The sequence below is a fragment of the Geospiza fortis genome, unplaced genomic scaffold, assembly GCF_000277835.1.
Source record: "Geospiza fortis unplaced genomic scaffold, GeoFor_1.0 scaffold468, whole genome shotgun sequence".
NCBI classification, from domain to species: domain Eukaryota; kingdom Metazoa; phylum Chordata; class Aves; order Passeriformes; family Thraupidae; genus Geospiza; species Geospiza fortis.
The window spans coordinates 128,697-141,580 of NW_005054502.1; the positions used below are offsets into that span (position 1 = coordinate 128,697).

Consider the following 12,884-nt stretch of genomic DNA (forward strand, 5'->3'; position numbering starts at 1 on the left):
AGACTGAGACACACAGAATGTTTGTAACCCAGAGAATGAATTAAATAAAGATTTTTACAAGGAACTTTTAAACAGGAAAGGGACAAGAGGGTATGGGGAGCATCAGAGCCACAGATGAGAAGGAGAAATGGGAGAAATGGCTCCTCCTCCTCAGCTTTCAGTGGTGACACAACTGCTTACAGCCCCACCAGCCTGCATGACAGAGCCTGAGCAGGGAAAACACCTGCACAGGTGGGAGCTCCAGTGCTGGCTGGGACAGCCTGGGGATGTCCCCACAGGGAGATGGAAAATGCTCTCCAGTGGCTAATGGGGTTTCTTTGAGCCCTCCCAACTCCTCTGCAAGTGCAGATGCAGGAGGGGTCAGGAGAAAGGACCTTGAGGTCATTAACTTCTGCCAAAAGTCAAAACAGATGGAAAAGAATGGAAAAAAGGGGATGGTGCCTCGAAGCATTTCTGGGTTCCTGCCAATTTTGGTGACCTCTCAAAGCCTCCACGGGCAGCCATGCAGATATTTGACATTTCAGCACAGCAGCAAGAGCACAAGCTGGCAAAGCTAAGTTTGGGAAAGGAGAGGCACCTGTAGCACAGCCCATGGCAGCAGCCCAGCCTTTCCCCACAGCTCCTTGGCACACTACAGCATGTGGTGGGGAAATCTTTTTACAGCCACTCTGTGCTACAAATAAATTGGTGTCTGACACCTTTTCTGGAAAAGCAGCCCCTGGGGTGATTTTGAAATCTTTAGAAGAGTTGTTAAAAGCAGCTGTAAACTCTGAGAAGGAGCTCAGGCATTGTCACTGTTGGTCCCTCAGGAGCTGCACCTTGTGAACCAACCTGGGGCTGTTTTGGGTTTGCTCCGTGTGACCTGTCAGCTCGGCCTGCTCTGAGCTCACCACAATGAAAATCAGGAATGTTTGTTCAATTATACCATGAAAATGGCACGATGTAAGAATTGTGCCCCGCTGTGTACAAGGTTAGGCTTACACGAGATCTCCTCTTATCTACTTTGTACAGTTGTGGAGAGAACAAATTGAATGGGAAGTTAATGTCACTTTTTCAGTGACGTTCTGCCAACAGCAAGAACAGACCTCAGGACAGAAAAGCTGTCAACAGAATGAGGGGAAGGAGGAACCACAGAGAATTATACCCTGCATTAAAAAAATAACAGAGGCCACAAATATAGTGGAGTGGTCCTAGAAATTGTTGTTCTGCCTTGGAAATCTTCCTTTTTAAAAAAAATAAAATAAAAGAGGAAATAAAGAGGCTAGCTCTTTGGCTAGGAACTGTAATCAAGTTGTGCCACCACTGTAGTTTTTACATTTCTGGTATTGTGTTTTGCAGGAAAGAGAGAGACCCACATACCTTTTGTTGCCAGCCGGACACAGTTGATTTTTGTTTCCTGAAAAATAAAAAAACACAAGAAAAATATATAGGAAAACATCACAGCGTGTAATTTGCCCATCTACAGTAAACACACATTCCTTTAAAAAGCTACTAAAAATACATCTATATCTTTTCTTGCACTTCATCTTTGAAAATACCACCAACAGCTTTTGTTGCATAAAACACTCCACACTACTGGACTTGCTTGTAGTTGGTTCTCTTAAGTGTTGAAAAGTTGGGAATGACAGCACGTTTCTCCACGCTCCATGTGTGAGTGATGGGTCCCACAGAAGTGCCTGATTAGCTAATAGAATTTCCCAGTCAAATGACCTGCTCTGTAATAGACTGACAAGCCTTGGGTCAAAAGTACACACCACTGTACATCTCATTTTCATGCACCATTACTGCAAATTTTGCAAATTGGGTATTTATTTAAACACATGGCAAACAGACACCGAAGAAGTCATTTGAATATTTCAGCTCTCTGATGGATGTGGAGCAGACCAACATTCTGCGCTGCTGCCTCTGCCAAACGAGCTGTTCTAACAACCCTCACCACTGCAGCTCCTCATTGCAGAGCTGGGACAAAACCCAAGGCTTTGTGTTCAATCCACCCCGGAGCCTGCAGAGCTGCAGAAACGGGATTTGGATCCAAATGTTGGGTTTGGCTTCACACACAGCTTAGACTCTGCAGCTTTCTCAGGCCACCTCTGCTGCAAACACAACCTCTGTGGAGTCCCCAGCTCCTCCCTGCTCAGCCCTTCCTGGCAGGGGTTGCTGCTGTCCAGCCTGTGATTGCCATCCAAATGGGAATGTGCTGCCTGTTAAAGAGCTGCCACTGGCAGGCACTAATCTGCTGCAAGGCTTGCAGAGCACTTTATGCCTCTACACGTCTCAGGTGTAATGAATCCAGCATAAATTACTGTGCTGACAATGCTCCATTAATATGGATGCTGTCTGTGCTCTGGAAACAACAGCCCAGCAAAGAAAGCACTGCTGAGCACCTCCTTCCATCCTCAAACAACTGGACAAACCTTGTGCAAAATCTGAATTTGCTCTTGGAGAAAATTGCTCCATCTGTGACAAATCCTCCTTGGCTGGAGCAGACACACACTGTGCCTTTCTCCTTTTACTTTTGTTGCACATAGGAAGGGGATGATTGCAGGATCCATGCTGGGAAATGCTGGGAATCACAGGAGCAATTCCCTCTGATCCCTTTCTGTGATGCCACACAATCTGGATATAAAGCCACACTGTGTGCAGCCTAAGAACAATGAGATACCCAGAAGGACAAACCCCCCCTTTGACCTTGCCTTCAAACTCTCTAAAGGAATTCCTGGCTCCTCGAGGATGAACCATGACTATTTCCCAGTCCAGAGTGGGACTGAAGCCCTGCTCATCCCAGCAAACCAGAGATATCTCTGCTTACACCCCCTTGTCCCCCCAAAATCAGCTGCCCTGCACAACCTGCACCAACACTGGCACTGCAAAGTCACCACAGCTGCACGCAGAGCTCCCCACTCCCCTCATTCCAATGACTTGGAATTCCCAGTTATCCTGGAAATCCAAAGTCTTTGTTGCTGCTTGGGATGTATGGAGCAGGAAAAACACAGCTTTGTTTGCAGAGCTGACTCTGCACATAGTGCTGGGAACCAGGACACAGACAGGTGCTGATGTAGTTTCTGATCTACAATAAGGTGAGCTGGAAAATCAGCAATGAAGAGCAAAATAAAAAATTAAGAGACAGGATTTTTGCAGTCTACAGGTAGGTGGACACCTGCTCACACTTTGTTGAGGAAAATTTTCTTGTGTATTTGTTGCTTTCTGCTGGCTTCAGAACGTAACAGAAAGCAGGAGAAATTAGTCAGTGCTGGAAAAAGAAGAGTCTAGAATGATCTCATTTGGACATGTGTGTATTCCTGCACGAGACCCGCCCACAGGGTGATTGGGAATACAGAATTTGTTCTGTTTGCATCTGCATCCACTGAGGGCTGCACTGAGCACAGCCACAGCTCTTAGGAGAACTGACATTGCCCAAAACAACAGCTACAGGAACAAGAACTTCAGAACTTCATTTCAAATTGCATCTTCTGGGAAGGAAAGCATAAAAGGACCTGCACAGACACCAGCTCCCAGGGCTGCTAAAGTGTAAAGACTTGAATTTAGTCCATATTCTGGATTAAGGCTGATTATTCCATTGCTTTCCACTGCTCATCTCTTTGGTGTCTCATAAAAATGAGATCCCTTTCAATTTACTTTATTTTTCTTTGGTTGCTGCGGAGAATTGTAAGTTTGCATAAATCTTTTTAAGAAGAAACAGAATAAATAAATACATTTCCCCCCTCCAAAAAAAAAAAAAAAAAAAAAACCCAAACCCAAAACAACTAAAAAAAAACCCAACTAACCCAATCATCCTCCCAAAAAACACAAAACCCAGTTTCCCACAATCATGTTTGTTTTCTGAAAAATATTACTTTTGCTTCAAGGTGCTTTCCTGTACACAGTAAAGATCATAGAATGTTAATGGGTTGGAATGCACCTTAAAGTGCCACAGGCAGGGACAATGCTTTTATTTTTATATTTTTCCCCTAAGCTACATTTCCCATCTTTCAATTTGTACACACTGCTTCTTGTCCTATCACTGCAAGGTGCTTCTCTTTAGCCACCAGCAAAGCAGGAATAAACAATGTTGGTAATTATCAATGATCCATCCAGCTTACCTACAGCAATGGCAAGAAAAACAATTAAATAAAGATATAATAGTAGAAGCTTTAGGAAAAAAAAACCAAAACAAATATTTCCCAAAAATTCAGTCTCTGTGTTGTTTCTGAATATTCTTTCAAATGCTGCAGTACTTATTTCCCATTTTATGATACCACAGAAGTTTTACAAGGCCATATATATCTACAACAATCTTAATGATACCCAGAGAGCCAAAATATTCTGCATATCTGCTTCATGCTATGGCTGAACTCACAGGAATAAATTAAGATGCCAGTACTGCTTCAGCTCTGTATCACTGCCAGGTTAAGGCAGACATTTTACAGCCAAACAGTAATGGAACAACCTAGGCACATTTTAACTGGAATAGGAAAACACTCCATGGCTACATCCCACAGCTCCTGACCCAACCCTCACTTTCCAACATGCTCCATACCCTGAAAGCTCCCTGCAGAATGAGCCCATCCACATGCCAACCTCAACATATTGATGGAAATTTGCTTTCTGGAATTTATTTACCAATGAATAAAAGAAGATTATGGAGTACCCTCACTCAAGGCTGAAGCCTGGCTCTGTTTTTCAGTCCACACAGCATGGGCACATATGAGCAGTGTGTGTCAGGGTGCTGCAGCCTGCTCCTGCAGGGAGGAGCTGCACCTTCCATCAGCACAAGCCAGGGTGCCATTGGGCAAACCCTCTCTGCCCACACAGCTCCTGCCCACAGCCTGGAAACTGCACACCAAGAGCCTGCTTTGGCAGCCCCCTGGATTTCCAGGGCTGCTTAGAACATTCTTTTAATATAGCTTTTTTTCTTTCATTTTAGAAGCAAAGGAGCTGCTGCTGTCTACTAATTACTGAGGTTCCTAAATGCACATTTCACTCAAGTGAAATGCATGATAACAAAATGAGTTCTGCCTCTGTCTCTTCAGTGTTTGGATGGGAACAATTTTCTGCAGAAAAGGGCTACGAGGGCAGCAGGACATATGTTTATGTGACAGCTGCATCTTCACAACCTAAAAAGCCACATGATCTTTTTTTTGTTTTTCCCCTTTTCTTTGAAACTGACAGCTTGCTGTTTACAGACTACCAACAACAATGAAAGCAGCAAAGCTTTTCCATCCATCTGTTTTCACACCCACCATTTTCCCTTTCCTTTACTCTGATTATGACTTTGCAGCAGTCAAACGGAGCTTGCCTTGCCTGAAGAACCCCCTGCCAGCCCCAGCAGGACCTGCTGTCCCCAGGTGTGCCTTGGGGCTGCCCTACAACAGGCAGAGCTTTTTAGGCACCTCAAACTGGGAAATTTTGCTGCTGCTGGTGCATGGACCAGACAAGGAATCATCACTCCCCCCTTGGCCTCAGTTCCAGCTTTAGTTCCCCACGTCCCAGAGCTGAACATGGAATTTATTGGCAACCTGCTTCACACAGGGAAGAAACCATGGGTTTGTCCAGCCTTAAGGAGTTATTTATTTGGTCCTCAACAAATTTTGCCCAAGTTCAGGAGAGCTCTAAATTGTGTGTTTATTTTCTATGCCATTGCAGGCAGTGGTTTGCAGTCTTAAAATATGTCTGTGCAGGGTCAATGGACTCCCCTATAATTTTTATTGCCAGCTTCAGGAAATTGCTATTTCCTTCCAAAGACTATTATTGCTATTCCAATTATCAGCTTTTTTTTTTTAGAATCTGTGTAATTTGGAGAAGGGAGGTTTAACAGAGTGGTTAGGGCTTTTATTATTTACAATAGGAAGTTATATCAATGATCTGTAGTTGATGATTGGATACCCATTCCTCTCAACCTCTCAAAAATGAGGTAGGCTGGGGGAGAATTTTACTTATTATGCAGAAAACACTCAGGTCCGCATCCTCTGGTCAACCAGATGTGGAAATAGGGGTGTACAAAGAGTGAAGTGTTCCCACAGCTGCTTTATTTCTGTGCCAGCACCTCCAGGATGAGATTAAGAAGGAGTGAATGTAAGTGGATAAACTGCACACCCAAAATCCTCCTGAACACAGAGCTGGTTAGTAACTCACAGAAGTGATGCAGGCAGCCCTGGTGCCATTTCATCTTTCAGAGCACAGCTCGTGCTGAACTCAACCTCCCTGTTTTTTTCATGGCCATCTCCAGAGGGATGAATGGCATCTCTCTGCTGGCAGCTCTATCCATACCTCCCAAACGTCCCAGAAGAATAATGCTGTGTGCTGTGAGCAGACCTGTCAGCATCAAGAAATCCAGCCTCAACTCCCCTGATAATAATGAGCTGCCCGATTGTGCATGTAGTACAAGTCATTAGAGAGGCAAAAAATCAATAGGAATCTCGGTAGAGTCTATCATTCCCTCAAAAAAAAAATATTCTCATTGATTCCTGCAGTGCTACTTTTCACAATTCTGGGTTGAAGACATCAGTCACTTGTTGGACCACCAGGCTGGCAGAGCAGCTGGCAGCATCCCCCCATCACTCCCAGCTGTGTTACACAGGCTCCTGCTCATCCCCCATTTAAAGGAAAAATGGCCAAGAGTTATTGATTGCAACTGTGCTGTTACAAATTTCATTTTAACTCGATGAGGTAAAATGCAGCTCCAGAAAGGATTTTTTTTTAAGGAGCTCTGGTTTCTGAGCTGCTCAAAAATTCAGGCAGGTTTCACATAGCAGCCAAAAATTCTCTCCATTGGAGTATGGTGCTGGATCAGCAACCAGAAAAAGACCTGGGGACAACCAAACCTGCAGCATCAATTTGATTATTGAGCCAGTGTAAGGATAAGGAGTAAAATGGGGTTGTCAACCTGGCCTCACCTTTCAGAGGGAAAAATACTGGCAGGGCTGGAGTTTGAAAGGGGCTCAGCTTGGAAAAGGGGCTGAGCTTGTCTGAAAACCCAGGGAGGGTTTTCAGACAAGCAAACCTTCATGCTCTGTCAGCCAGCCATCTGTAGCAGGTGGCACCAGGACAAGCAGCAAACATCAGATCTCTACCTGGATGGCTGTGACAGTGTCTGGAGCTCCTGCCAGAGCACAGCCAAGCCAAATGTGCCCTCTGCTTCTGTGCCACCTCTTGTGCTGGCTCCTTCTATCACCTAAGCAGTAACTAATGGTGCTCCTCACTCCCAGAGACACCAAGCCTGGAGTTTCTGTGTGCCCTTCCTCTTTCTCCCCTCTCTCACTTCAAACTCTGCCACATTTCAGCTCAGCATCTGGCTCTCAGCAGTGCCTGGAAGGGAAGTTCACACAATTTGGAAGTGTTTTGTGAAACAAAACTGAAACCTCTCAGTCTCACCACATTCTGCTCAGACTCTGGAGGCAGCACCACGGTGACCAAAGTGCTCCCAAGTGCCCAGGAGACAGATCCAGCCAGCCACAGCTTTTCCATTCACACTCTGAGACAACCACAACAGCGCACAGGAGAAGGCAGAAGAGCTGGTGATCTGCCTCTGCAGCAATTTGCCACACTTGTTTTGCATCCAGCTGTTAATTATGTTCCTTTCAGTGTAACAATCAGAGCTAATGGCTGCAGAGCAGACGGGAACACCAAATGAGCACAGCCCTCCATGTACAGAGGAGCTCAAACAATGCAGAACTCCTACAACACTCCTAACCTCCTCCTCATCAAGCTTTTTGACCAAATCCAGGCTGTTTCTTGAAATTAGGCTCTCCCCAGAGCCCTCTGTTTCCAAAGGAAGATGTTCTGGTTCACTGCATGAAGGCTTCTCATTGCAGCTTCCAGGTGTGGAAAGAAATTTCACCATTCCACAACTGTCAGTGATTAATGAAACTATGGAATATCCTAATTAAAAAATGAGTGGCAATGTTAAGTTTTTTCATGTGTAAGGGAACATAAGGCTCTACTTTAACCCTGCTAAGTTGTTATTGTTGCAGGTTTTTTGCAGATGTGCCTTAACAAAAATCATGGAATGGTTTGGGTTGGAAGTGACCTTAAAGGCCATCCAGTTCCAATGCCCTGCCATGGCAGGGACACCTTCCACTATCCCAGATTGATCCAAATCCCATTCAACCTGGCCTTGGACACTTCCAGGGATGGAAATGCCATTTTGTAGCCATAATTATTTGTAGGATTTTCCAAGACCTGGATTTGGGAATCCTTTCCAAGGATTTTCAAAGCTGCTCAGGTTACAGACAAGTGAAAACTCAGAACTTTTAAATACAAATGATACCTGTGAATAATTCTGGGAATGGAACAAAAACCTGCTATTCACAGATGCAAATTGACCCTAATGTTTGAAATGTGGGGCTTAATGATTTTACCAAAGAAACAGAAAGGATCAGAACAGAAGCTACACCTCTGAAGATGCATATTCCACTCTTGGGCATTTCCTCTATACTTTTACCCACAGCACTACACTTTCAGGATATATAAAGCATATCCTGTAGAAATATAAATTATTACCACAGGAGGAAATTGCTTTCTCAAATAGGAATTTACTGTGTCTGGCTGGACACTTCTCATTCTGTCATGAACTGTGCATTGTTGCATTAAAACTATTTGATTAACTTCTGCTTATTAGGACAGCCCAAGCAAGTCATCCTTTTTTAAGTTCTTAATACCTAGAATTTAGGGTGAGATGCAGGAAAAGCAGGAACACAACTGCTGCCTGAATCCAGAACACCAAGGGAAGCCTACACTTCCATCCTCACAACCCATTTATGGAATACTATATTGTACTTAAGCAAATAAAGTTTCTTCTTCCCTGGGGATCCATTCACTAGCAATTAACTATCACACATGGGGGAACTAACTAGAAACAGAGAGACATATACATATATTCACAATTTCTTTTATAAAGGCAAATCCAAAACTGAATTAATTGAGCAGTGCTGGAAGGAAACTGTATTGGCTAGAAAGGAAAGCAAGGTGAAAACCAGCACAGTGTTGAAGAGATTTTGTACTTGTCAGCCACACAGCTGAAGCTGTGCAGGAAAATGGTGATAAATGAAGGGTGTAAAGCACTCAGATGTGTTGTGAACACTCGTTGGCACTGCCAGCCTGTGAAACCATCCCAGTCCTCTGCAATGTGCAGCTGCATTTCAGGTGTAAAAGCCACTAAAGCCTGCACTGTCCACCTTTGACTGATTTTTGTAATTTTTCCCTCTCAGGAGTGATATCATAGAGAATTTATCTATGTTAAAATTAAATTTCTGAAAGCACTGGCAAACATACTAATAATAGCAGACTCTGCTACCCAAATTTGTGATGCCTTGTTAATGCTCTAAGACTCTTCAGGAGGCCAGAGTGGCAAATTCTCTTGTGCTATGTACGAATGGAAAACAGCTGGGGAGCCAGAGGGGAGGGAGGTGATCCACTGAGGCTGGATCTGGCCTGAAACAGGGAAGGTAAATGGTCACAAATTATCCTCAGCTGAAGGGAAGAGGGAGGAGAGGCCTCCTGTTTTCCTGTGGTGGGATGGGGTGTGTTGTGGCATTGTGTGTGTCATTTGAGTCTGAGAATGGGGTGGGCTACATTTCCTGGGCAGGCTGCATTTTAAACCCCATATCACAGAGTGAAACTACAAAAAAAATACAGAATTGCAGAGGGGTAGGACAGAGATGCAGACAGTCCCCACTGCAGAACCTGACTTCCTCAGGCTGGAACTCCCAACCACAAGTGCTGCATTAGGATATGGCCAAGTGCAAGCTCCGAGGTAATCCAAATTCATAACATCTCCTCCAAAATCACAAGCACTGTGAACTATCAAGATACTGCAATTATGGCTCTTAAAAGCACAATAGCCCCTAGTCTGACATTCATGCTTATTGAAGGATAAAAAAAAGAATCTAAATTCTAAGCAGCTCGTTTAGTAAATCACATGGCAACATGTGCCTTTAGAGAATCAGGGTCCTCAACAGATTTCTCATTGGATCTGAGCATCAGAGAGAGATTTGAGTGAAGGACAAGTAATGGCATGCTTGATTTTCATCAGATTTCTGTAAGAGGCTAATAAGAAGGAGAAGTTAAACCAGCATCCAATCGAGAAGGAAGGAGAATGATGAGGAGGACAGAGAGAGGCAGGCACACCTACAGAGGCAGCTCAATTCCCCCTGCACTTACTCCATTGGCCTTGCTAAGAGCCTGGAAGTATATGCTGTAGCTTTTCAGGGGAGAAAGAGGAGCATTCCAGTAGCCATTGTAGGTCTTGTTGTCGCCCACAGTGAAGGGCTGTGTGACAGGAAGGTTGATGGGCTTCAGCTCAGCTGCAAAGTAGTGTGGGGAGTCCAGGCTGGAGGCATTCTTGTAGCTCACTGGCACAGAGAAGCACTCGATGATGTCTGCAGCTCTCCGGGCTTTCTGCAGCTTCTCCTCCTTGACAACGAGCTGGTAGACACTGGGAGGGAGAGAGAAAGGTGAGATTAGAGACCCCAGAGCCTTCAATGTCAGCAAGAAATAAAAGGACAAGAGCATAGAAAAGTCAGAAACACACAGCTGAGGCATCCCAGTGTGAAAAGTGCATATTATGTGGCTCTACACAGATATTTACCATATGTATCTTGATGTATTGATTAGTAGTGCTGTATCAACACTCCAATAATATGATAAATGTAGTGTAATTAAAAGGTAACTTTTGTAGTTAAAATAAGAACTATGTTAGTGGGATTTCTTAAAGAAAGGAATGAGGCACTTGCACCAGATAGCAGCCCCAGGACACCTAAATCTTTCAGAGAAAAAGAATTTATTGCCCTCTTATCAGAAGAAACAAACTTCTTCCCGCCTCGAGGGTGCTGTTAGGATTTGGAGGAAGAAGCTGACACTGACCAGACAGAATCCTGTATTTGAATGGAATTTATGCATCATGTATGAGGTGTATGAATATGCAACAGGCTGTTGTTTTTAAGGGTTAATCCTCTGTTAATGTTAGTCCTTTTTTGGGCTTGTGCTGCGCAGAAAGAGGTACCCAGACTGTCCATAACTCTTTGTTTCTATTGTCTCATATTGTCCTAATTCAATTTGTCCAAATTATTATTACTCTAATTGTATTACTATTTTTATAACCATTTTTTAACTATTAAACTTTTAAAATTTTAAAAACAAGTGATTGGTGTTTTTCACACCAGCAAGCACAGCTCCTGGCACAGCAGTAGCAGGGGCAGTGGCCACTGAAAGTCACTGTGAGGGCAAGATGCTGGCCATGTGCTCTGTTGGTTTAATTGAGTAAATCAGGATCAACCTGGGTGAAAGAGCAGATTTCAGTCATGTCACTCTTTAGGAAAAGGAGTAACTAATAAAATATCCAGTCTAGAATGAATTTTTAATGTGCTGAATGTTGGCAAGCAGAGGGTTTCTCCTTCAGCCACCAAAGCGAAACATGAATTCTTTGCTTGGGCCAAATGGTGGCTGCAGTGGAGGAGAGCACGAGCAGGTGGCAATGGTGTCAGGTGCCTGTGGGAACAGTTTCAGGGTGCAAAAAGCTGTTTAGGCCAAAATGAATCTTGAACATCACATTTTTTGGCCCTCCCTCATATCTTGATGTCCACATAAGGACCTGGTGAGGCCCTGGCACAGGGTGCCCAGAGCAGCTGTGGCTGCCCCTGGATCCCTGACAGTGCCCAAGGCCAGGCTGGATGGGGTTTGGAGCACCCTGGTCTAAGTGGAAGGTGTCCCTGCCATGGCAGGGGGTTGAAACTGGATGGGCTTTAAGTTTCCTTCCAACCCAAACCATTCTGGCATTCTATGACCTCTTTTTGGGATATCCTGCAATGTAGAATTCTCTAATTCCCAATGGCAAGTCTCCCTCCACCTTCCATCCCTTGAGGACTGTTTATGTACTGAGCAGGTGGCTTTATAGCTCCCTCAATCCACTTTTGTTTCAAGAAACAGCAACAACTCCTCATATTCTCTCTGACTCTATGAAATAGTAATCCTTTTTGATTCCTGCTAAGCTTTTGGCCATTATGATATATAATAGCAATCTTGTTATTTCTAGCTTACTATTCCAGGCTCAGAGCTTGCAAGGCACTCAAATGCACTCTGTTTTATTTTCCTTTCCTCCTCAGGCAGCTACCAAAGCCCTGGAGTTCCATGCTGCTATAACCCAGGCAGGTTTTACTGTCTGTTTAACACCGCTTACACACTTGACAAAGAGAGATAGGGCTGCAGTCATTTTGCTTCGTGTCAGGCTATTCAGATGTGCTGCCCTCACCTGTCTGTGTCAGGCTGGGCCTTTGTTCAGGCAGACAGGGGAGATCGATGGAGAGATTGGGACCAGCCCACAGTGTGTCATTGTCCCTGTTCACAGGCTCCTTGCTGCACAAAGACTGGGCTGGGGAACTTCCAGCATGGCAATAGCTCATCAGTGCTCCCTGAGAAGCTGAGTTCTGGCTCCTCCAGCACGCAGGAGGAGTGAAGAAGCCCCAGCTCCTGTGTTGTATTTGTGGGGTGCCCCGTGGCAGGGAGGAATGATGCATCTGACTCCATGTTCTCAGAAGGCTCATTTATTACTTTATGATACTATATTATATTAAAGAATGCTATACTATACTAAAGAATACAGCAAGGATACTTACTGAATGCTAAAAAGATAATAATGAAAACTGGTGACTCTCTCCAGAGTCCTGACACAGCTTGGCCCTGACTGGCCAAAGAGTGAAAACAATTCACAGCAGAATCCAATGGAACAATCACCTCTGGGTAAACAATCTCCAAACACGTTCCAAAGCAGCAAAACACAGGAGAAACAAATACGACAAGAATTGTTTTCCTTTTTCTCTGAGGCTTCTCAGCATCCCCGGAGAAAAATCCTGGGCAAAGGGATTTTTCCAGAAAATATCACTGTGGCATTC

At 44.3% G+C, this 12,884-nt stretch overlaps 1 protein-coding gene across 1 annotated transcript in view; it reads right to left on the reverse strand.

Annotated features, from left to right (window-relative positions):
• Nucleotides 1–12,884, reverse strand: part of PTPRT (protein tyrosine phosphatase receptor type T) — a 345,910-nt gene that overhangs the window by 89,046 nt on the left and 243,980 nt on the right. The window contains exons 12-13 of the mRNA XM_031063401.1: nt 10,159–10,432; nt 1,360–1,396 (exon numbers count right to left, since the gene is read on the reverse strand). Of these exons, the coding sequence (XP_030919261.1) occupies nt 1,360–1,396; nt 10,159–10,432 (311 nt within the window). The remainder of the gene's footprint in view (nt 1–1,359; nt 1,397–10,158; nt 10,433–12,884) is intronic.